The 22,782-nt window shown below is 37.4% G+C and overlaps 1 protein-coding gene across 3 annotated transcripts in view; it reads right to left on the bottom strand.

Moving 5' to 3' along the window:
* Positions 1 to 22,782, bottom strand: part of REV3L (REV3 like, DNA directed polymerase zeta catalytic subunit) — a 187,099-nt gene that overhangs the window by 121,101 nt on the left and 43,216 nt on the right. For all 3 annotated transcript variants that reach the window (XM_059176830.1, XM_059176831.1, XM_059176832.1), the window contains exons 2-4: positions 13,066 to 13,255; positions 6,192 to 6,266; positions 153 to 313 (exon numbers count right to left, since the gene is read on the bottom strand). In XM_059176830.1, coding sequence (XP_059032813.1) covers positions 153 to 313; positions 6,192 to 6,266; positions 13,066 to 13,255 — 426 coding nt within the window. The remainder of the gene's footprint in view (positions 1 to 152; positions 314 to 6,191; positions 6,267 to 13,065; positions 13,256 to 22,782) is intronic.

The raw sequence follows: 22,782 nt of genomic DNA, 5'->3' as shown, positions 1-22,782 counted from the left end.
CTTAACCACTGAGCCACCCAGGCGCCCTGCATATTCCTTTTTATTCTTTATCAACTCAGCAGTTATTTTCTAAATATATGTCATTTTATGAATCATCAATTACATAACATTTGTTTCAAAGCTTTAATTTGAACTTGTGGAATTAACCTTACTTTTCCTTCTTGCTTTTCGGAACTTGACAGCAGCCAGATTTATTAAATTCATTCCATAGAGATTGTAGTCAATGAACAGCTGTAGGAGGTAGGGAATATGCGCTTCATGAGGCTGGTAAAATTTATTCATTATGGCTCCACTTTGCAAAAGTTCACATATCCTAAATTAGAAAAAAAAGTTATATCATGAAATTATGGTTCCTAAAATGTCAAATGAAACATTATACTACTATAGAGAATGAAACACATTATATTAGCACACAAATTTTTTATTTTAATTTTACTGAAAATTTGTATTTTGTTAGAAATTAAAAGTTTGGTCAAGTTTTAAAGTCAGCTGCACACTCAAAGAAAATGACAAAAAACTACTTGGATGAAGAATATTTTGACCTCAAAAACCAACTTAATACTAATTATATTAAAAAAATAGGATGTGAAAAGTTTCTAAAATATGAACTTTTCCTGGGGTGTCTAGCTGTCTCAGTCAGTGGAGTATGTGACTCTTCATCTCCAGGTTCTAAGTTTGAGCCCCAAATTGGGTGTAGAGACTACTTAAAAATAAAATCTTTAAAAAAAAAAGAGTTTCTCCTTTTAAACACTGAGAGAAACATTTTACAAGATTATTACAAACATCCTGAAAAAGGATTTATGACTCAAATCCACTACTCTGAAATACTGCTATTTTAATATTTGTCTTCTCTTGAGTTATTTTTCCTTCATGATGGAGAACACAAACAATAGGTGATTATAAAAAGTGTAAGTGCTATGCAAGGGAAGTATATGAAACATCTAGAAGGGATTAATAAGATAAAGGTACAGAAGTTGTTTCTGCAAAGCCTTCTTGAAGAGAAATCTCTAAGCAGGAGACTAAATGATGAATTAAAGATATTTCTTCTCTAAAGAAAGGGAAGAGTATTTCACACAATAAAATTATACATATGAAAGGTCACAAGAAAACACGGCCTATTTGGGAACTGAAATCATTGCGTGAGGCTTAGTGACAGGCTGTGGAGAGTGTGTCTACAGGGGTGTGGGCTAGAGAGATAATGAAAAGTCAGATCATGCAGTCTATTAAAACATTCCAAGAGATAGTAGAATTTGCCTTTGAAGTAAAGAGCAGGAAAGACAAATGACCAGGGTAGCTAGACAATACACAGGACTAGAGCTAGGAAGTGAGAAAGCTATTTTGGAAAAACTAAGATGATGGTAGCGTTGACAAAGACTATGGCACTGTGTTGATTCAGGAGATATATAAGGAATAGTCAAGCCTTGGGGACTGATTAGATGCAGAGGATATGGCAGAATAAGAGTTAAGGAGGATGTCTAGATTTCTTGCTGCCATGTTACTGAAATAGAAAGGACTAGGGACACCTTGGTGGCTCAGTCGGTTAAGCCACTATCTTCGGCTCAGGTCATGATCCCAGGGTTCAGGGATCAAGTCTCACATCGGGCTCCTTGCTTGGCAGAAAGCCTGCTTCTCTCTGCCTCTGCCTGCTTGTTCCAAATAGAAAGGACTAGAAGAAAACAGGTTTCTCTGCAGAATTTCAGAGAGGGATTAAGGATAAACTCCGTTTTAGACATCTTGGGGTTTAGGTATTGTGGGGTATTCAGGTAGGTTTCCATGAAAATACTGACAATGAATGACAATGAGAATGGGGACAAGAATAACTTCATTTACACAACAGAGGCAGCTAACATATTTAAGGACTATGTATTAAACATTGTGTTAGTTGTTTCAAATGCTTAATCTCAGGTAATCCTCACTACAAACCTATGATACTATTATCCCCATTTTATAAATAGAGAAACTGAGTCTTAGATTAAAAGGTTGTCCCAAATCATACAAATTAAAAGCGGAAGAGCTAAAATAGAAGTTTTCTCTGATTTGTGAGCCCTTACTCTTAACTGCAAAGCTATTCTATTTATCCAGAAGATGGTGTGATACATTGATCCAGAGCTCTGGAGGAAAATTTAGGCTATTGATATATACCTGAAAGTCAAATGCATAAAGATTAACAAAAAGAAAAAAACTAAACCAAACCATAACAGTAGATAAGGCTGTACAGTGAGGTGAGAGTACAGAGAGAAAAGCTGAAAGCCTAAGACATAAGCCCAAGAACAGCTGCAGATGTTAAAAGAGGAACCAACAAAATGGCATAAATATGAATAATCAGACAGGTATAAGGAAAATCAGAGGAGGCTTATATCAAAGAAATAAACACCTGGGGTTATTTTAAAGCACTATAACCACAGACATAAGGTCAGAAGTTAAGGACAAAATGGTATTAACTAGATTTAGCAACATGGAGATCTGATTTTGACAACACAGATCCTCTCGAAAGGGTCTAAGGAATCCCCAGTGCACAATTTAACAACTACTTTTCTAGACTGATGAGTTCCATTTTCCCTATGAAGTAGAAGGCAAAGCCTTGGGAGGGGCTTCACACTGGAGTAAAGAGGGTGAAGAAAGGTAAGAAGAAAATTAGAGAAAAGCAGAAATAAGACAAGGCAGGGCCCAGGAGAAGTTGAAGACTATGAATTCACAGTGGCACCATTCTGTTGTGATTTTTTTGTATCCTAAAAATAATCAGAAGCCAGAGTTTATAGCAGAGAAAAAAAGGTAAATAAGCAGATTAACCCAGAACTGATGGTTAACCTGGCAGACAAAGGAGTTGAAAAGATAGAGAATAGAATCTGAGCTGGATAGGAAAGAAATTAATTGCAGGAGAAAGTTATACAGAATGGGGCAGTAGTCTTGAGTCCAGGGAGTTTAAAGCCTCAAAACAAAACAGGGATACCTAGATGGCTCAGTCATTAAGCGTGGGCCTTCAGGTCAAGTCAGGATCTCAGGGTCCTGAAATCAAGCCCTGCATTGGGCTCCCAGCTCAGTGGAAAGCCTGATTCTCCCTCTCCCACCCCTCCTGCTTGTATTCTCTCTCTGTCTCTCTCTGTGTGAAATAAAGAAAATCTTAAAAATAAATAAACAAAAAAACCCCAACAACATATAAAGGATCTTATTAGAGCCATGAAAAGGTTCTAAAACTGAATTATAGTGGTAAGTGTACAATTCAGCAAATTTACTTAAAAAAAAAAAAATCACTGAACTGCATATCCTTAAAATGTGTGAATTTTGTGGTAAATTAGATCTCAAGAATTTTTAAAAAAAGAAGACTGTAGTCAGAAATCAAGATGTCTGCATTTAAAATCTCAGAGGCAGGACAAATTTCAGGGTGTGGTAAGAGTAGGTACTAGGTATTTATCCTAAAGATGCAAACGCAGTGATCTGAAGGGGCACATGCGCCCAAACGTTTATAGCAGCAATGTCCACAACAGGCAAACTATGGAAAGAACCTAGATGTCCATCAACAGATGAATAGATAAAGAAGATGTGGTGTATATATGTATATATATAATGGAATACTATGCAGTCATCAAAAGAAATGAACTCTTGCCATTTGCAATGATGTGGATGGAACTAGAGGGTATTATGCTGAGTGAAATAAGTCAATCAGAGAAAGACAATTATCACATGATCTCCCTGAGATGAGGAACTTCAGAGGCAGAGTAGGGAGTTTGGGGAGTAGGGAAGGAAAAAAATGAAACAAGATGGGATCAGGAGGGAGACAAACCATAAGAAAATCTTAACCTCACAAAACAAACTGAGTGTTGGGGGAGGGAGGATACGGAGAGGGTGGCTGGGTTATGGACATTGCAAAGGCTATGTGCTATGGTGAGTGCTGTTAAGTATGTAAGCCTAACGATTCACAGACCTCTGGGGCAAATAATACATTATATGTTAAAAAAAAAAAAATGGCAGTAAAGTTCACAGGAGATGAGCAAGTAGAGAAAGCAAGAGACTAGTCTCCAAATGGTATATATAGGATTGATTCATTCTATAGAAAGTTATTGACTACTCAGTGCCAGACACATATATTCTGAACACTGAGGATTATACATCAAACATAGCAGAAAAAATTCTTTGCCTGTGGACTTACGTTCTAGCAGGACACCAATTGTATGTGGAAAATTTTTTTTTACGATTTTTATTTATTTATTTGAGAGAGCAAGCGAGTACATGCTGGGGGAAAGGACAGAAGAATAAACACCCCGCTGAGCAGAGAGCCTGATGCAGGGCTTGATCACAGGACCCCAGGATCGTGATCTGAGCCCAAGGCACAGATGCTTAACCCACTGAGCCACCCAGGTGCCCCGCATATGGAAATTTTAAAAAGAGGACATGTGTGTATATGTGTGTATATATATGTATGGAAAATAAAAGGATAGGGGCGCCTGGGTGGCTCAGTGGGTTAAGCCTCTGCCTTCGGCTTAGATCATGATCTCAGGGTCCTGGGATTGAGCTCCACATCAGGCTCTCTGCTCAGCAGGGAGCCTGCTTCCCCCTCTCTCTCTGCTGGCCTCTCTGCCTACTTATGATCTCGCTCTCTCTGTCAAATAAATAAAATCTTTTAAAAATAGGGAGAAAAGTTAAGAGCAAGGGTAAATAAAAAATAAATATTTTAATTTATATAAAATAAGGAATTTTATATTTCATATAAAATATGAAAATCTTTTTCATATATACTATAGCCAACACAGCACCTATAATGTGCCAGGCACTGTTTGGAGCGATTTACAGATATTAACACATTCGATTATCAGAACGAAGTGTGCTAACATCAACCCTATTTACAGATGAGGAAGATAAGTCACAGACAGAGAAAATAACTTGCCTAAATCGTCCCAGGAGATAAGAAGTAGAGCCAGATTTTGAATACAAGTAATCTCTCAATAAATCAGGGAATTTCAATAGCCACTATGATAACCTGACTATATAATTTAAAGCAAACTTACTGGAAAGAGTTTAATAAGTATTTGACTGTTATAGTCAGAAGTAAGAAAAACAGATTAGATGTATACTTCACATAGAACTAGGCTATTTTTAAAGATAATGCACATTTTATTTATGGGTCCCCCTCTAGCATACTTGAGGCTGAGAAAGGGTAAAAATGATTAAGGTTTACTCTCTCACCACTGTGTGTGCAAGACAGGGTAAGAATTCACAGTGATTGTTCTTTTGGACTCCATGGATATAAGAAAGTGTGACCAACGGAAGTGGTATAAGAAACATCATTGTCTGTAAGTGCCTGTTCTGAAAAATTGTTTTGGTGCCCTACATAACAGAAGCTGTTTGGGATAAGGGTGGGAGCAGATTATAGAGAAAACTAGTTTTCACTGGTTACCTGGAAAAGAGAATAACTAACCATTGGGATTAAGACAGTGATTCAGTGAAGCACTCAGTTGGCCTAATTCAGAATAAACCTCACATAGTTGGTAGCTGTGCCTCTCTTGGTGCCTAAATCCACTCTGGGGAAACATTCAATTTGTGTCTTACCAAAAGGTTACCTTTTGAAACCTAGTACTTACTAGCAGAGAGGTCTTCTGAAAAAACAACAGTAAGCATTTCTCTAACGACACTTTTATCCTACTCATCACCACACAGAATGAAAACCCTTGTTGTGAGCCCCAGAGGACGACTGAAATCTTTACATGTGCCCTTCCTGCCATTAATGACTTAGACTCCAGGACCACTGAAAAAATAAGATATAGACAGACTTACTGAGGGAAAGAAAAAAACAAAACAAAACAAACAAAAAACCTGGGATATAAAATTTCACTAACATTAATAAAGAGTCAAAAGGATTTTGAGTTCTTAGTTTATACTCTGGCCTCACTCTCATATATTTCTTTTTGCTTTGAAACTAAAGAGCAAATTTCTCCTGGTTTTGAACATTTGCCCCGGCTACTAAGATCCTACAAGGCAGCCATCATCGAAGCGGTAAGGGGCCATCAAACAAGGTCCTTTCACTCTTAAAATATTCTTCTTAGAGGCCAAGTTATGGGTCTCTTTTTGCACATAAATATACATATGGTCTCTTCCTTTAATAATGCTACAACCTATATAATCCTTTCTTCTAGATTTTTCTTATTATTACCAAAATACTTAAGTGATAGTTATTCATATTTTTATTTATCTTGTACCTTTTCACCATCGCAGGATTATAAAGATAGATCTTCATAAAGTGTCTTTCCTTCTCATGATAACCATAAAAAGGCCTGAAATAAAAGAAAAAGATGTTTCAAATTATTTTGTGCATTCAGAGATGAAGTAATGCAGCTTGTTTCCCAAATTAGACTCAGGTGACCTAATTCAGTCTTATTTATATTATTAACCAAAACCCTAAAAAACAAACAAAACCATTCAAAACCTTCCAATTAAATCTACAATAGGTTAATATATAAAATACTGAAATCTGGTTACTTAAGAAGTTTATACAAATAAGACTTTCAAAAACTAGGGACAAAAAGGAGTGGTAAACCATTTATACCTTAATTTCAATAATAATATCTCTATTAAAAAATGGCTCTTTTTGGGCACCTGGGTGGCTCAGTGGGTTAAAGCCTCTGACTTCGCTCAGGTCACGATCTCAGGGTCCTGGTATCAAGCCCTGCATTGGGCTCTCTGCTAGGCAGGGAGCCTGCTTCCTCCTCTCTCTCTCTCTCTGCCTGCCTCTCCGTCTACTTGTAATCTCTCTCAAATAAATAAATAAAATCTTTAAAAAAAAAAAAAAAAGGTCTTTTCTCTTTACTCTAACCATGTATAAAAAAACCAGAGACCTTTCAAGTACCTTCTTGACCTATTTCCCATTTTTTTTCTGTCAAAAGCTGTATTTCTTCACTAATAAAGTCCTTTAATTAATAGCATTCAAGTCCTTTAATTAATAGCATTCATGAGGCACCAGGGTGGTTCAGTCAGTTAAGGGTCTGTCTTCAGCTCAGGTCATGATAACAGGGTCCGGGGATCGAGCCCCACATTGGGCTTCCTGCTCAGTGGGAAGCCCGTTTCTCCCTTTCCCACTCCCCCTGTTTGTGTTCCCTCTGTTTCTGTCAAATAAACAAACAAAATCTTAAAAACAAACAAACAAAAAACAGCATTCATGTTACTTTGCTTATTTGTCTCTGTTTATTATTGATTTTGTAAGTTCACTAGCCAGGGACAATTTACCTATATTATATATGCACACATACACGTGTGTGTGCATAACACACATCCAACTCAAATGAAGCCTACGAAAACTGTGCAGACAGGAACTTAAGAGATTGAAAAGACCATGGCCTTACTTGAGGACCCTAATTATGTTAAGGCAGGATTTTTCTCAAGGGCATTAGCTAGAATGGGAAAGGAAGAAGCAAAATCCCACATGGTCAGGAGAGAAACAAGTCTTCAGTGCAAGATGAAATAAGTTGGAATATCATGTTGCATCATTTCAGAAGGATCTGAAACTACACCAGTACCTCTGATATACAGACTACCATAATCATTTTTTTTTCTTAAGTATGTTCCATGTCCAACATGGGGCTTGAACTCACAACCCTGAGATCAAGAATTACATGCTCTATAGACTGAGCCAGCCAGGTGCCCCCAGACTATCACTTTCAAAGATAATATAATTAGAAATAATATATAAACAAGTATGAATTTGCATATAAAATAAAAAGTTTCATATCTTCCTAGAGTTTATCTGTAAATAAGTGGTTGGTTAAATCTTTAGGTGGGTAAACCCATTCACTTTCATTCAAAAAATACTGTCCCTTTATAATGGGCACTAGATAGAATTTATCCTCATTAGGATACCATTTCTGTCATGACAGTGTAGTGGACATCAAATACAGGAATAATCTGGCAGCAGAGTCATTATCTAGAGTATAAACTTTTTTTTTTTTTTAAAGATTTTATTTATTTGTTTGTTTGTTTGTTTGTTTGATAGACAGAGACCACAAGTAGGCAGAGAGGTCAGCAGAGAGAGGAGGAAGCAGGCTCCCTGCTAAGCAGAGAGCCCGATGTGGGGCTCGATCCCAGGACCCTGGGACCATGACCTGAGCCAAAGGCAGAGGCTTTAACCCACTGAGCCACCCAGGTGCCCCTAGAGTATAAACTTTTATTTCCCCTAGCTAGTTTAAGCTTTTAGGTCTCAGCCATCTACATGATTGTTGTAAAGCAATTTCTATTTTAAAAAAACCAAAACCAAAAACAAAATCCAACCATTTACCAAGTCTTAAAAGGTTCTTTATCTTGTCCCTACCACTCACTCCAATCTTGTGTCCTATCACTCCTCCTTTAGCCATCCTGAACATTTCAGCCCCTCTAACTTACTCCACTCTCAAGTACTTGCCATTCTTTCTGCCTGGAAAGCTTGCTCTGAACACTGGCATGGTTTGTTTTCAGTCTTCATTCAGGTTTCTACTGAAACTTCCTCACTTCCTCGTAAAAGCCTTCTCTGACCATCACTCCTTATCCCTTACCCTTCTTCACTCTTCCCCCCCGCCCCCCCACCCTACTTTTTTTTAAAAACACCTAACCACTTCGTGTAGTTGGCCACTATTTACCCCATTTTTGTTGCCATGAAACAAAGACACATTACATGAATGATTTCATTCTCTCTCACTGGCAAAATTTCAACTGTTTATTCCTCCTGCTATGGTATTTCTCATATAGATAGAGTTCTCTACCTGGAGACATGAGTTATTTTTAGCCAGATAAATAGGGGAAAAATTTAAATGTGCAGTGTAGTACATGTTTTCTTTGCTTTGTTTTGGTTTTGTTCACGATCTTTAGGGTTTTGTAATTAAAATTTCATAAATTTCAAAAACTGAATATAAGTTAAGACTATCAAACCTCTAAAATTCTTTCTAAATCTAGGATATAGATTTGGAGTATTAGGATATATATAGATTAGGATATAGATTGGAAATTCTATAGATTCAATTTTCTGCTTCTGTAAAATCTAACTGGCAACCCTTACCTCCTGCTGTTGGCTTCAGTTGGTTTTGCTAAAAGAATTCCTCAACAGGGAGATCCTTTGGAAGGAAGAAGGCAGGATGGAACAGAGTTTGAAAAGGTATTTTATGCTTAAAAAATACCTGATAATTAAGTGTTTTTTAATAACAGTAAGAAAGAAAATGAAAATGAATAGCAAAAGATCTCAATTAACTTACATGGATTAGGAATCTCTTTTTAGGATATTTTCTAGAATCATGGCAGCTAAATAGCAAGGAATTCCAGAAATGAACCTAAAGTCCTAATCCTATCTCTTGACCTAGCCTCAGGATAATGCATTATCCAAAAAGACTGGAATTAAACCTGTACAAATTTTAATTTGGTAGTTATGCGCAACCTTGTCTAAAGAAATAGGAAAAACTGAAGGACTAAAATAATCATAGAAGCTAAAATGTATGGTAATAAAAAAGGGATCTAGGTTAGGAAAAAAGTTAGAATAAGGGGAAAAAGAGAAATGGCAGCCATAGAACGGCTCATCTTTCACTTCAGGTATTCGGATTCTTAAAAACATGACAATGCCTTTAAGAAAATACCCATTAAAAATACAGAAAGACTGGTAAGTGGGACACCCGGCTGGCTTAGTTGGTAGAGCATGTGACTCTTGATCTCAGGGTAGTGAGTTCAAGCCCTGTTGGGGAAAGAGCTTACTTTTAAAAAAAAGACTGGTAACTATTCATTTTATTAGGCCGTTTGGAAACTCAACTTTGAAATGAGAATATGTATAGGAAATTCCTTAGAAACGATTAAACATTAAAAAATTAGAATATAAAGCTGATAATTATCTTTAACCTAATTGTTACTATCATAGGATAGGTGTGAACTTGTACCTTATTCATTTATGCAACCAAATAGTTGCTGAGCCATATTTACTAAGTGTCCAACACCATACAAAGTGCTAAGGACATCACGGTGGACAAGACAAACATGGTCCTTTTTCTTGCAGAGCTTACATGCTAGTGGGAGAAATACATAAAAATTAAGTAAATGAAAATTAAAATAATTGCCAACTATATTAAGTGCTGAAGGAAACAAAGAATGGGCAGAGATACAGAATAACAATAATGACAACCTATTTTTAAGTAAGGAAATCAGAGAAAACTTCTTTGAAGAGGTAAAGGATTTAAAGGACTGGAGAAGGATAGAGCACTCAAGGAAAGCAAACTGCATGTATGAAGCTGGGAAAGAGCTCAGCACATCAGAGGAACTGAAAGAAGACCCATACAAAATTTCTAGATGGAGCATAGTAAATTTAAGTATGGAGGTAGGTAAGGGTCAGATCACATAGGCTGTGGTTAGAAGCTTAAATTCATTCCAATAACAATATGAAGCCATTCAAGGATTTTTTAAAAAATTTTATTTATTTATGGGGCACCTGGGTGGCTCAGTGGGTTAAGCCACTACCTTCGGCTCAGGTCATAATCTCAGGGTCCTGGGATCGAGTCCCGCATTGGGCTCTCTGCTCAGCGGGGAGCCTGCTTCCTCCTCTCTCTCTCTCTGCCTGCCTCTTTGCCTACTTGTGATCTCTCTGTCAAATAAATAAATAAATAATCTTTAAAAAAAATTTATTTATTTATTTGACAGAAATCACAAGCAGGCAGAGAGAGAGGAAGAAGCAGGTTCCCCGCTGAGTAGAGAGCCCGATGTGGGGCTTGATTCCAGAACCCTGGGATCCTGACCTGAGCCGAAGGCAGAGGCTTTAACCCACTGAGCCACTCAGGTGCCCCCATTCAAGGATTTTAAGTGATTTTAAGAGGATTCAGTGTATCTTAAAAGAAGAGTACTCTCGTGGCTCTGGAGCAAGACAAAAATAGAAGGAAATTCCATTAAAAAGATACTGTGATGGTCCAGAGGAAAGCCTAGATTAAGGTGGAAGTAACAGAGAGACTTTAAGATAGTTTTCATATAAACATCTCGAACTCAAAATGTTCTAACATGAGCTCCAAATCTTCCCTGTCAGCCTGTTCTGCCTGCACCTTGCATTCTTTTAGCAGTATGGACTCAAATATTTATAGTCATCTTTGACTCCTGTCACAACTTTCATCCAATCAGACAGCAAAGCTTATTGACTCAAACCTCAGAATAGATCCAGAAGCTGACCACGTCTCACTACTCCCATTACTACCTAAGTACAAGTCAGTGTGTTTTCTCATCTCACCCAGATTAATGAAACAGAACCCTAATGCCCTCCCCTGCTTCTACCCTTATCCCCGATGATCTACTTTTCACAGAACTGCTAAAGTAATCCTTTCAAGTTTAAGTTAAATTGTGGCTACTCAAATTTCTGTAAGAGCTTTAGAGTAAAAGTCATAGTCCTCAGAACAACCCACTGCAGTAGTTCACAAATTTCAGTGTGTATCAGAATCAATACAAAGGCTTATTAAAACACAAATTGCGGGGCGCCTGGGTGGCTCAGTGAGTTAAGCCGCTGCCTTCGGCTCAGGTCATGATCTCAGGGTCCTGGGATAGAGTCCCGCATCGGGCTCTCTGCTCAGCAGGGAGCCTGCTTCCCTCTCTCTCTCTCTGCCTGCCTCTCCGATTACTTGTGATTTCTCTCTGTCAAATAAATAAATAAAATCTTTAAAAAAACAAAAACAAAACAAAAAAAACACAAATTGCTGGGCCCTACCACCAGAGTTCTGATTCTTTAGGTCTAGGATGGGACCCAAGAATATATTTTAAGTAAGTTCCTAGGTATGTTAATCTGAGTCCTCTGAGAAGTAGATGCCATTATATGCAAGAAATTTATCAGGGGAAACGACTGTGAGAAAATGAGGAGGGCCCCAGGAGAGCCTTGGATAGTTACCAAACTTAAAACATGTCTGATCCCATGTGAAACAGAGAGGGACAGAAGGAAGATCAGTAGAAATGTCTTCTATTGTAATGTAATTCTAATCAAAGTACAGAATGAATTTCAGAGAGTTCTCAAGGTCTCCCAGAAACAGGCCTGCCTTCGTACCCTTACCAGGTTTAGCCACTGGTTAGGAATAGCGTACGGAAAGCAGCTTCAGTACATATGGAATGATAGATAGATTTCACCATGCTGGTGGGGCTGTTGTTCAATCTTGCTTGCTGTATTTGGAGATCTGACAGATGCATTCTCACAGCTGTCAAATCAGGTAAAGCTGATGTTGGTGATCCTGGAAACCATACTTTAAGAACCACTGGCCAACATGACATCCATCCATTCATATCTCTCTAACCTCATTTTGTCCTACTCTCTTTTTCCTCCATTCTGATCACCCCCATGTAATTCCTACTCCCTCACCTTCAAGTCTTTGCTCAAATGTCATTCACCTTGTCAATGCCACCTTCCCTGATGACCTTGTATAAAATTGCCACCAGTCCACTTTCCTACCCTATACTACTAATCCATCAGATACTACTCTTCATCTTTGTTCCATAGCACTATCATGTAATAAATATTTATTTTGTGTCATATCTTTAAGTTATGTTCTGTTTCCAAATACTAAAATATAACCTCCATGGGGGCAGGGATCTTTGTTTTGTTCACCAATATATCCCAAGCACCTAGAATAGTGCCTAGCAAATGGAAGATGCTCAATAAATATGTTAAAATAAATCACATGAAATTCTACAGTTCTAAGAAGTGGAGAAATGGAAAAGGTTAAACCATCTTTCACTGCAATAAAAATTTACTTTAAAAAATTAAAGCATAGGGATGCCTGGGTGGCTCAGCTGGTTAAGCCACTGCCTTCAGCTCAGGTCATGATCCTGGGTCCTGGGACTGAGTCCTGCATCAGGCTCCTTGTTCAGTGGGGAGCCTGCTTCTCTCTCTGCTCTGCCTGCCACTCTGCCTCCTTGTGCTTGTGTGCTCTCTCTCTGACAAACAAATAAAATCTTAAAAAAAAAAAAAAACCAGCATAAAATTTGCCTTACTTCCATTAGATTAGAAGTAAAAGAAAAATAAACAGTATCTCTGAATCAGACAGGTTTTCTTTACTTGGGATGGTACTAGAAATACAAATAAAGAAATTTAAAAAGTTAACATATACTTACATTCCTGATACTAATGACACTTTGAACACGTGCTGAGCAGTGGAAGATGGATTGCCTAAAGCCACATTAAGTGCTCTGTCGATACTGAATGCCATCTGAGAAAGATAGCTTTCTGGCTGCTGTCCATAACCATCGTATGGCACATAGAGGTAAGGAAAGATGCCATGCAGATGAAGACATGTCTTCTGACCTAAAAATGTAACACATTATAAAGTTTAGTCTTGAGATGTATTTTAAAATTTTAACATTACAAGCTCAGAATGCAAATCATTTAAATGTTCTAATGACAATACAGCTTATCTAGGATAAGAGTTGAAAAAAATTAACCCATAATTTAAAGCCACCTATATTAACTGCGTTTTACAACAGAACATTTAGAAGCATTTTATAAACATAAGCATTATAGTATGACTGAAATAGTAGTTTTGGTGAAAATATGTTTGAGTATTTTACCCGCAAAATCTCACTGGTTTTACATACTTCACTCAATCGCCCTATAATAATACCACTTAGTACAGTGTTATGAATCTTACAGAAACTCACTAAAAGTTTTTTAAATAAATCAGTGCATGCCTGTCTTGGCATAAAGGTTTTCAAACAAGAGAATTCCCTGAGACAGCGACTGCTCTGGGAGAAAAGAGAGGGTAAAAGCAGTTCCAGTATGTGGAATTTTGCTATAAGGGTGTGGAAGGGATTTTGGGGAAGAGTAATAATAAAATTTTGCTATTAGGAAAAAAACAGTAACAACAACCAAAAATGACAAAAACAAAGCAAAAGAAAACCTCTACAGATCATTTGTCCATAACGGACCTCTAGATATCTAAACTGCGCATTTGGTGGAGTGGGACGAGAGGGAAACACAATGAGAGGTGAAAAAACAAGCATGCACACTTCCCAGGAAGCCCTTCTATCGGGCAAGGTGCAAAAGGGGTAAACGGGGCTGACCTGCCAACAGACAATCAGGGTTAGCTATGAGAAAGAAAGTAGTATGAGTAAGAAGCCACAAAAGAAGTGCCACAGAAACAGTAATGTATCCATGACAAGGTTAAGTAACAACAGCAACAACAAAAAACAGATGCACCATTACTCTCATGAATCTGGCAGGGCTGTAGAGAAATGGTTCCTGTCCTCAGAGCACTGTCCCTAGGTCCCCTTGGGTACATACCATTTGTCTACTTCAAACAGGGAGAATGGCAGTGATGGCAGAACATATCCATTCTTTCATGCTGTCACTATCACTGTACTGCCCAACACGATCCTTAGGCTTCTTCCCCATCCCTATTCCACTCTGCTTCACGGGGTTTTTTCCTTTTTTGGCAGGAAGGTTAACTATTTGTTTGCTTATTTTTTTTTCTATTTATAATTTAGAATGATTTATATAAAACACACAGAAAGTAGGTCTATGTTCTGTTGATGTATTTATCTTATTTTTAAGGTACAGCTATAACAGAATTAACAAATAAATCTGGAGCAGTTATTACATACAGCAGAGCAAAATTAGAAAAACCAGTCACACAATGGAATAAAATCTATACCCTCCTCTCAAGTGTAGTATTTGGATTTCAACTACCAACTTCACACTTCTGAAGAACTATAAATTGTGCCGCTGTTAGACCAGTTTCTATTGTTAGCAGCAGTTATGTTGCTTAATTTCAAAGGAATGGGAAAAAAAAAAACACCTTTCCACTTAAAAGCAAATTCTTGATTATTTTGTTTCATTTCAAATCTGATTATATCTACTAAATACTGCAATTTCTTAATTCTCTGAAGAGAAAAAAAAAAGCTAAATTTTAACAATGCTTTTTAAATATCTCATGAAAAATGTTACATCCATTAGCATTCAGGACATAAAGCACAATTTGTTTAAGAGCATGTGGCAATGCTAAACCATGGGGGTAAGGAAGATGGGGAGACAGAAAAGTATCCTCTTTTAAGTTGACAAATAAATCTAAGACCAGTGATTACAGTGATTACAGAAGTAGTGTAATAGTGCGGTGCCTGGGTGGCACAGTCGCTTGAGTGTCTGACTCTTGCTTTCAGCTGAGGTCATGATCTCAGGATCATGAGGTCCAGCCCAGTGTCGGGCTCCATGCTCAGTGTGGAGTCCGCTTAAGACTCTCTGCCCCTGAACACTGTGCATTCTGTCTCAAATAAATAAATCTTTAAAAAAACAAAAAAAGAATTAGTGTAATAGTATATTTTATAAGTTTCTAAGTTACTAAGATACTAGTTTTACAGTGTGTATATCTCAATAATGGAAATTTGGATAAATTTTATAAGAAATAATTATAAAACCTGATTTCTACAAGTTTCTTTATAGGGAGGGTGTTCAGAGTTCACAGAATTTTTTTTTTTAAAATACCCACTTTTCATATCTCCTGTGAAGTACGGGCATAAAGACATTATCTTTCTATTTCACAGCTTTGAAGCTACAATAATTTGTGGTATATGACTTAGGAATAAAGCAGAAATAATTTATTCAGCAGGCACTGAACTAGGTACTTCACATATATTCAGTTCTAAAACATATAAAAACCTCGCAAGATCACAAAGCTTAACTTTCCCCAAATCACATACATACTAGGTAATCGAATCAAAATTTAAAAGCAGATCAATAAAATCTTAATTTAACCATGCTGTTTCTATCTAATGTTGGCTTCCTTAATCCTTAACTCTTCAGTTCTTATTTTGTAATGTAAATGCCTGTTTTCTTATCTGACTCTCCCATTTGAAAATTCTTTGCAACTGGTGCTATGTTTGAATGATCATAATATCCCCAGGACCGAACACAAAGCACATTTTATGTGCTTAATAAATACTTATTAAATGGATGAACAAACCCGCAGTAAAACAGAGTAACTGCTTAAGGAGAAAGGAATGATGTAAAAGCCTTGAGTATCTTGGGGAAAAAAAATCTATGAAAACAGAGGGACTTTGATACATCTAAGGATTACAGTTATATGGGGACATAGGTGTTGGGAAGAGTCCCCAGCTTACTGCACTTTCCTACCCTGACTAACCCAAAGTCCCATGCAAAGCTGCAGTCATTACATCAACACAGATGTACCTCCCTCTGGTTCTCCAGCAACTAGGGATGGCTCAGTGCCTTAACACCTTTCCTCAAGAACAACCTCCTGAAAACAGCACAAGAATTCTTGGCATTGCACTTAATGGTTCTAATATAGAATGAGTATCACAGAAAAGAAAATGATGAGAAACAAGATAGAATAGGAAACTCAGAAAGTTAAACTAGGAATAAGAAATGTGTAAAAATCAATATGAGATTCCATTTCTTTTTGGCAACAGGTCCTTTATTATAGTAAAATTTGCAGTTCCATAACAGCACTGCTTTACCTTGACAAGATACAGACCACTTCTATAGACTTCCGTCCATCAGCTCTACACAAGTGTGGGGCCACACATACATAAAGTACCTTAAAGATAAACTATTCTGCTCCACCTCCATCAGTCAGGATTAGATTCAGCTGTGAGAAACCTAATCAGTGACTTAAGCATTTAATTAATGGTTTCTCTCTCGTAATATAAGTCCAGAGCTAGGAAGCTTGTACTGCACATTCGGGCTTTTGCAACATCTAGTTAGTTGCGTAGTTGAACAACTCGTAACTTCAATCCAGAAGCTTTTTCACTATGCTCCAAAGAGCTCCACACACAGGATTCTTTTAAAGAACGTTTATATGAAATTAGTGAAAGCTATGCTACTTTGAAACCCTGCTAAATGATCTAGGATTCTTCGAAGGTTAAGAATAATAAGCTATGTCTAAGTACATGTGGATCCAAAGCAAGCAAGCAACTGGCATTCTTTATCTTCCTAATTTCTGAATGTCCCCTCTTATTGTCATGTCAAACTGAATTAAGGCAGCAAACTTAGGATAAAGACTGTTGTTGGGAGAATAAGTCTACACACACAGGTTTCAAAAATTTTTAGAATTTGGGTTTTCCAATTTGACTGATGTTGTCTACTTCAAAAACTGCAATAAAGTTGTTCCAGGAAAGCTCCACAGAGACCTGTCATAGCATAACTGCTGGTTTTTAAAGACACCATGGCAAAACTGTGTGAAGGTGGCTACTTTGCAATTCTGCGTAAGGAGGGCTTCTATACTCTAAAAGGTGGATGCCTCTGTAACAGCCAGTACTCGGGTACTGTGAATCTCATCTTTTAGGAATTTAGATGTACAGTACACATTAAGACCTCTGTATTCCAGCATTTCTTATGTCATTTCCCCATATTTTCTCCTCCATTTTAAGTGCCTATATTTGGTCTCTTAATTTGGTCTCTTAAATTGTGCATCTAAATTCTTATTAGTTTACCCACAGAAAAATTACCTGTACTTTTTTGTAGATACACTTTTGATAAGCAGAAAGACTAACAAATACCATTCCTCTAATTCTGAGGTCTGCAAATTTTTTTTCTGTAAAGTAGCAGATAGTAAATATTTTAGACGTTATGGGCTATACCGTGTCTGATACAACTACTTAACTCTGCTACTGTAGTCTGAAAACAGCCACAGAAATACATAAGTGAACAGGCATGGCTGTGCTATTCCAATAAGAATCCATTTATGAAAACAGGTAGTGAGAAGGATTTGGTCCACGGATAGTAGTTTGCCAATCCCCGCGCTAACTGATGAGACTTCATCACCTAGAACAGAAAAGCTTAACATCTTTTTTTTCTTTTTAAAATAAGCTGACTGGTCACCACAATCAAAACCATGCTGGCCTAAGAGGATACTAGGAGACTGAATAAGAAATGCTTATTTTGTAACTTGCAACCCATCTCCCAAATTTCAAACTCAATATACATAAGATTTTTTTTAAAACTCTACAGAGCTATTAAATAGAAAAGCTTGGTATATGAAAAGGAAAATGTGTATTTATGGAATTTTTGTTATTTTTAAAGTTTTATATCATTGTCATTACCTCAATCTGTGTCCCTCTAAGCAAAGTCTTTCTTTGCTTCTCTTTAAAGTTTTATTCTTTCTTTCCCCATTCTCACATTCCCACAAAATGAACCAAGCAACACTAAGTGTTCTATCATCTATTATCCTCTAAGAAAAAAACAAGAATGTACATGAAGATTTAGATATTAGGATGTTAAGACCGTATTACCAACAGTAAATAAAATGAAGACATTACAAATTTCCAAAAATAGGAGATAAATTAAATTATGATAAATTTGTATCATGTCTATGGCTCTCATACCAATTCCACATACTGCTTGTTTTTATAAATACAAAGTTATCATAACACACCACATCTGGAATAGTCTATTGCTGCTTTGCTACCAGCAGAGTTGAGCAGTTACAACAGAGACCTTCTAGCCCCCAGAGCCTAAAATATATACTATATGGCCCTTTATTTTTATTTTTAAAGATTTTATCTATTTGACAGACAGAGATCACAAATAGGCAGAGGCCAGCAGGGACAGAGAGAAAGAGGGAAGCAGGCTTCCCGCTGAGCAGAAACCCCCCCGACCCCCCAATTCGGGGCTTGATCCCAGGACCCTGGGATCCTGGCCTGAGCTGAAGGCAGAGGCTTTAACCCACTGAGCCACCCAGGTGCCCCCTATATGGCCCTTTATAGAAAGTTTGCCAACCTCAGCAGCAGATGGTGTTGAAGTATATTTCCTGGTGTGAAGAGATGTTTATGATATATTTATTTCAGGTGATATTCAGGTTTATTTCAATTATAAACATATCTTTACCACAGTAAACAAGATAATGATTTGATTATATTCTTTTTGCTTATATATATTTTGGAAATTTCCAATTTCCAATTTCTTTAAGAGAAAGGTAGGAAGAAGTCATCTGCTTTTAAATGACCCAGAAATTAAAACAAACAAACAAAAAACCACCACTAGGTGTCTGGGTGGCTCAGTTGGTTAAGCATCTGTCGTTGGCTCAGGTTGTGATCCCAGGGTTCTGGGACTGAGTCCAACATCAGGCTCCCTTCCCTGTGGGGAGCCTGCTTCTCCTTCTCTTTCTCATGAATAAATAAAATCTTTAAAGAAAAAAACACTACCAAGAACAACAAAAAACTAAGTATGATAATTAACTTTACAAAGGGCATATGTATATAACTTTGTTAAACAGTTTCTCTTCATATTCTCCATTGTAAATAATGCTTTGGGGCTTCACATTTATTCATGCTATTTTATTTCTTCGACTGAAGTATACATGGCTTTATTAGAATCACTGGCTTTGGGGCACTGGGGTGGCTCAGTTGGTTGAGCAGCTGGACTCTTGATATTGGCTCAGGATCATGGGACTGAGCCTTGCATTGGGCTCCTTGCTCAGCATGAAGTCTGCTTGTTCCTCTCCCTCTGCTCCTTGCCCCAAATAAATAAATAGAATCTTTAAAAAAAAAAAAAAAAATCATTGGTTTAAAGTTATAATCCCACATTACTAACAGAACTATATCCCCCAAGAACCAGATGTCTCACAGGCCTATTTATGCATTTGTCTAATTTATTTTTGTATTTCCAGTGTTAAACATTATTGGTTTTTTCATTCATAAATGTAGACATAAATTCTTTAGTCTTCAAATACTTTGTCAAAGTCCACCATTAGGTATTAGATCATAGGCTGCTCATAATCACAGTCTCCGAATTCATGAACTTTTTATGTTCTACACAGAGATAAAGATGAGTCAATAGGCAATTACAGTACAGCAATTCTATATCCAAAAGACTCAGATTTGTAAGACTACGGATAGGCTTTCCAGAGGAAGCAACGGAAGAACAAAGACAGAATGTTGTGGTATATACAAAAAATCTGAAAGCAAATGAGAATACACAAGGTCTGGGAACAGGAAAAATGTAGTTAGAAAGGAGCAAAGAGTGCAATGGAGAGAAAGGCCAAGTATGCATATGTAAGTGTGAGAGTGTGTATATATTCTGTGATCTGTGTAGATTTGCATTTTATAAAGTTCCCTTGTGGGCACATTGTGAAAGAAGCTAGGGACAGAGTTTTTTTTTGTTTGTTTTTTGTTTTTTTTTTAATTTGACAGAGATCACAAGTAGGCAGAGAGGCAGACAGAAAGAGAGAGGGGGGAAGCAGGCTCACCACTGAGCAGAGAGCCCGACGCGGGGCTCAATACCAGAACCCTGGGATCACGATCCGAGCCGAAGGCAGAGGCCTTAACCCACTGAGCCACCCAGCACCCCCCTGGGACAGAGTTTTAATAGGAAATTAAGTTTAGGGGGCTGCTAGAGTAATACAGAAGAGAGAGTCAGCAGAGATGAAGAAAGCATCAAGAAGGAATGAGGGCACAAAAAATTTAGAGGTAACTGACTAGAACTTGGGAGTACGGTAAAAGAGAAAGAATCAAGGATGATGCAAATTTTTGGTTTAGGCAACTGGATAGATGTAAATGTCATTCAGAGAAAACTGAGAAAGAAGAATAGGCTGATTTCTATTTTGAACTTGTGGAATTTCAGATGTTTATAGAATTTCCAAATGGAGATTTATATTAAGCACAGATGTTGAGCTTAAGAGAGAGAGGTACACAGATATTGAGCTTAAGAGCAAGATCTGGGTAGAGAAGACATATTTGGGAGTCTGAATAACAGATGGGTAAAAATGCTCAAGAGAATACACAGACAAAAGAAGGGGCATAGGTCAGAAACTTGAGGAATAGTAATATTTAAGGGGGGAATAAAGGATTTTGATTTGTGTGGGATATGAAAGAATGACTCCCTGAAAGGGCTGCCAGGCAAGAAAGAGTAGTAACAGCAAATACTTGAAAATATAAGTATGTTAGCCGCGGAAACAAAGCTCCAAGGGTCCATGAGAAATGTGTAAGAGAAACACAAGCAATGAAAGGCTGGATCAGAAACTGGGAGAAGGACGTGCATAAATGTCTACAGAAATGGCAAGAAACACTTCAGAATGGCAGAGGAAGAACCTTTAAAAGCCTGCTCCTCAGTAATAACAACAAGAACACTGGGAAATTCTGTCACCTTTTTCAGCCTTTGGTAAAGAAATTAAAAGGCCTGTGACAATCCAACACATGTTTATTCAAGAAAACCAGTTGAATCTTAGCAAGAACAGCAAGCGTTGTGGTATTCTAAGTTACCCTAATCCAATCTCCTCACCCCCAGCACCCCCGGCCCTAGCTCCAAAGCAGCTGTGAAAACAGATAGCCAAGCAGGCACTGGAGGGACCAAAATAGATTTGCAGTTCCCCAAAAGCCTGATCACCAGAAAACTGTCACTATTTGACCTGCCTGGTCAAAAGTGAAAAGCTCCATTCTCAGTACTGTATTTGATCAGACTCTGAGCTCACTCTCTGTGTATAGTACTATCTGCAGCATCTTTATGGAAAACAATCAGCAGCAACTGTTTAACATCACAGTTGCTTGAGGGAGTTTTACCAGTTGTCCCTAATAAGAGGCTGAACAAAAACCTTAAAAAGGAAAAGCTCAGGACTGAAATGTCCATAAGAACTTGAAAGGCTCTGACATAGTTCTTGAAATTTAGAAGGTTATGCACATGTGTGGAGCTGCGTGCATTCTCAGGAAGGGATGAGAAGGCCCTAATCTTTCACTATGGTTGACCTTGAGGCTCTGCACCAAAACGCAAATACACAGAGGCCCTGAACAAAAGGTGGAAAGAGACCTATTAACTCAATGCATTTAAAGAAATCCCTGGTCAATCATTAAATGACCAATAATCCACACAAGTCACTAAAGAAACAAACAACATAACTAACAACAAAACAATAATAAATCTTGGGGATAGGGAAGAATAGGATTGCCTGTCAAATTATTTTAAATGTCTAGTTTTCAATAAAAAATGGTAAGATAAAGAGAAGCATGGATAAAAGGAGTCAATAAAACTGTCTCTGAAGAAGCCCAGACATTCAACCTATTAGACAAAGACTTTAAACCAGCTATTAAAAATATTTCAAAGAAGAGGGGTACCTGCTGGCTCTGTGGGTAAAACAGTTCACTCTTGGCTTCAGTTTAGGTTGTGATCTCAGGGTTGTGAGACCGAGCCCTGCACTGGGCTCTGCACTGAGGTGTCTGTTTGAGATTCTCTTTCCTTTCCTCTCCCTTTGGGTAAGGTAGGAAGGAAGAAGAAATTAAGATGCTTTCAGCTAAATGAAAATTGAGAGAATTTGTCACTAGCAGGGCTGAGCTACAAGAAATACTAATGGGACTCTCATTCCAGACTAAAATGAAAGGACAATAGAGAGTAGCTTAAATCCACACTAAGCAATAAAGAGTATCAATAAAGATAACTACATAGGTAAATACAAAAGATAATAAACATGTATTTTGTAATTCCTTCTCCTATGTCATTTCAGACAGTTGCATAAAGTAATAATTATATAATTGTGTTGATAGGCTTATAACGTGTAATGATATAATTTATATAAATAAAGTTATAATGGAGCAAAGTTTTTATGTACTACAGGCATACCGATATTGTGGGTTCAGTTCCAGACCACTGCAATAAAACAAATATTGCAATAAAGTGAGTCAAATGAACTTTTTTGGTTTCCTGGTACATATAAAAGTTATGTTCACACTATAATGTTCACACTATAATTGTCTACTAGTTGTGCAATAACATTGTTTAAAAAATGATATACACACATTAAAAAATATTTTCTTCCTAAAAAATGCTAACCATCATCTGAGCTTTCAGCAAGTCATAATCATTGATCACAGGTAACCATAGCAAATATAATAATG

Source organism: Mustela lutreola, chromosome 6 (assembly GCF_030435805.1).
Source record: "Mustela lutreola isolate mMusLut2 chromosome 6, mMusLut2.pri, whole genome shotgun sequence".
Lineage (NCBI taxonomy): Eukaryota > Metazoa > Chordata > Mammalia > Carnivora > Mustelidae > Mustela > Mustela lutreola.
Note: the sequence above shows the minus strand (reverse complement) of the source record. Positions and strands in the feature narration are given on the sequence as shown.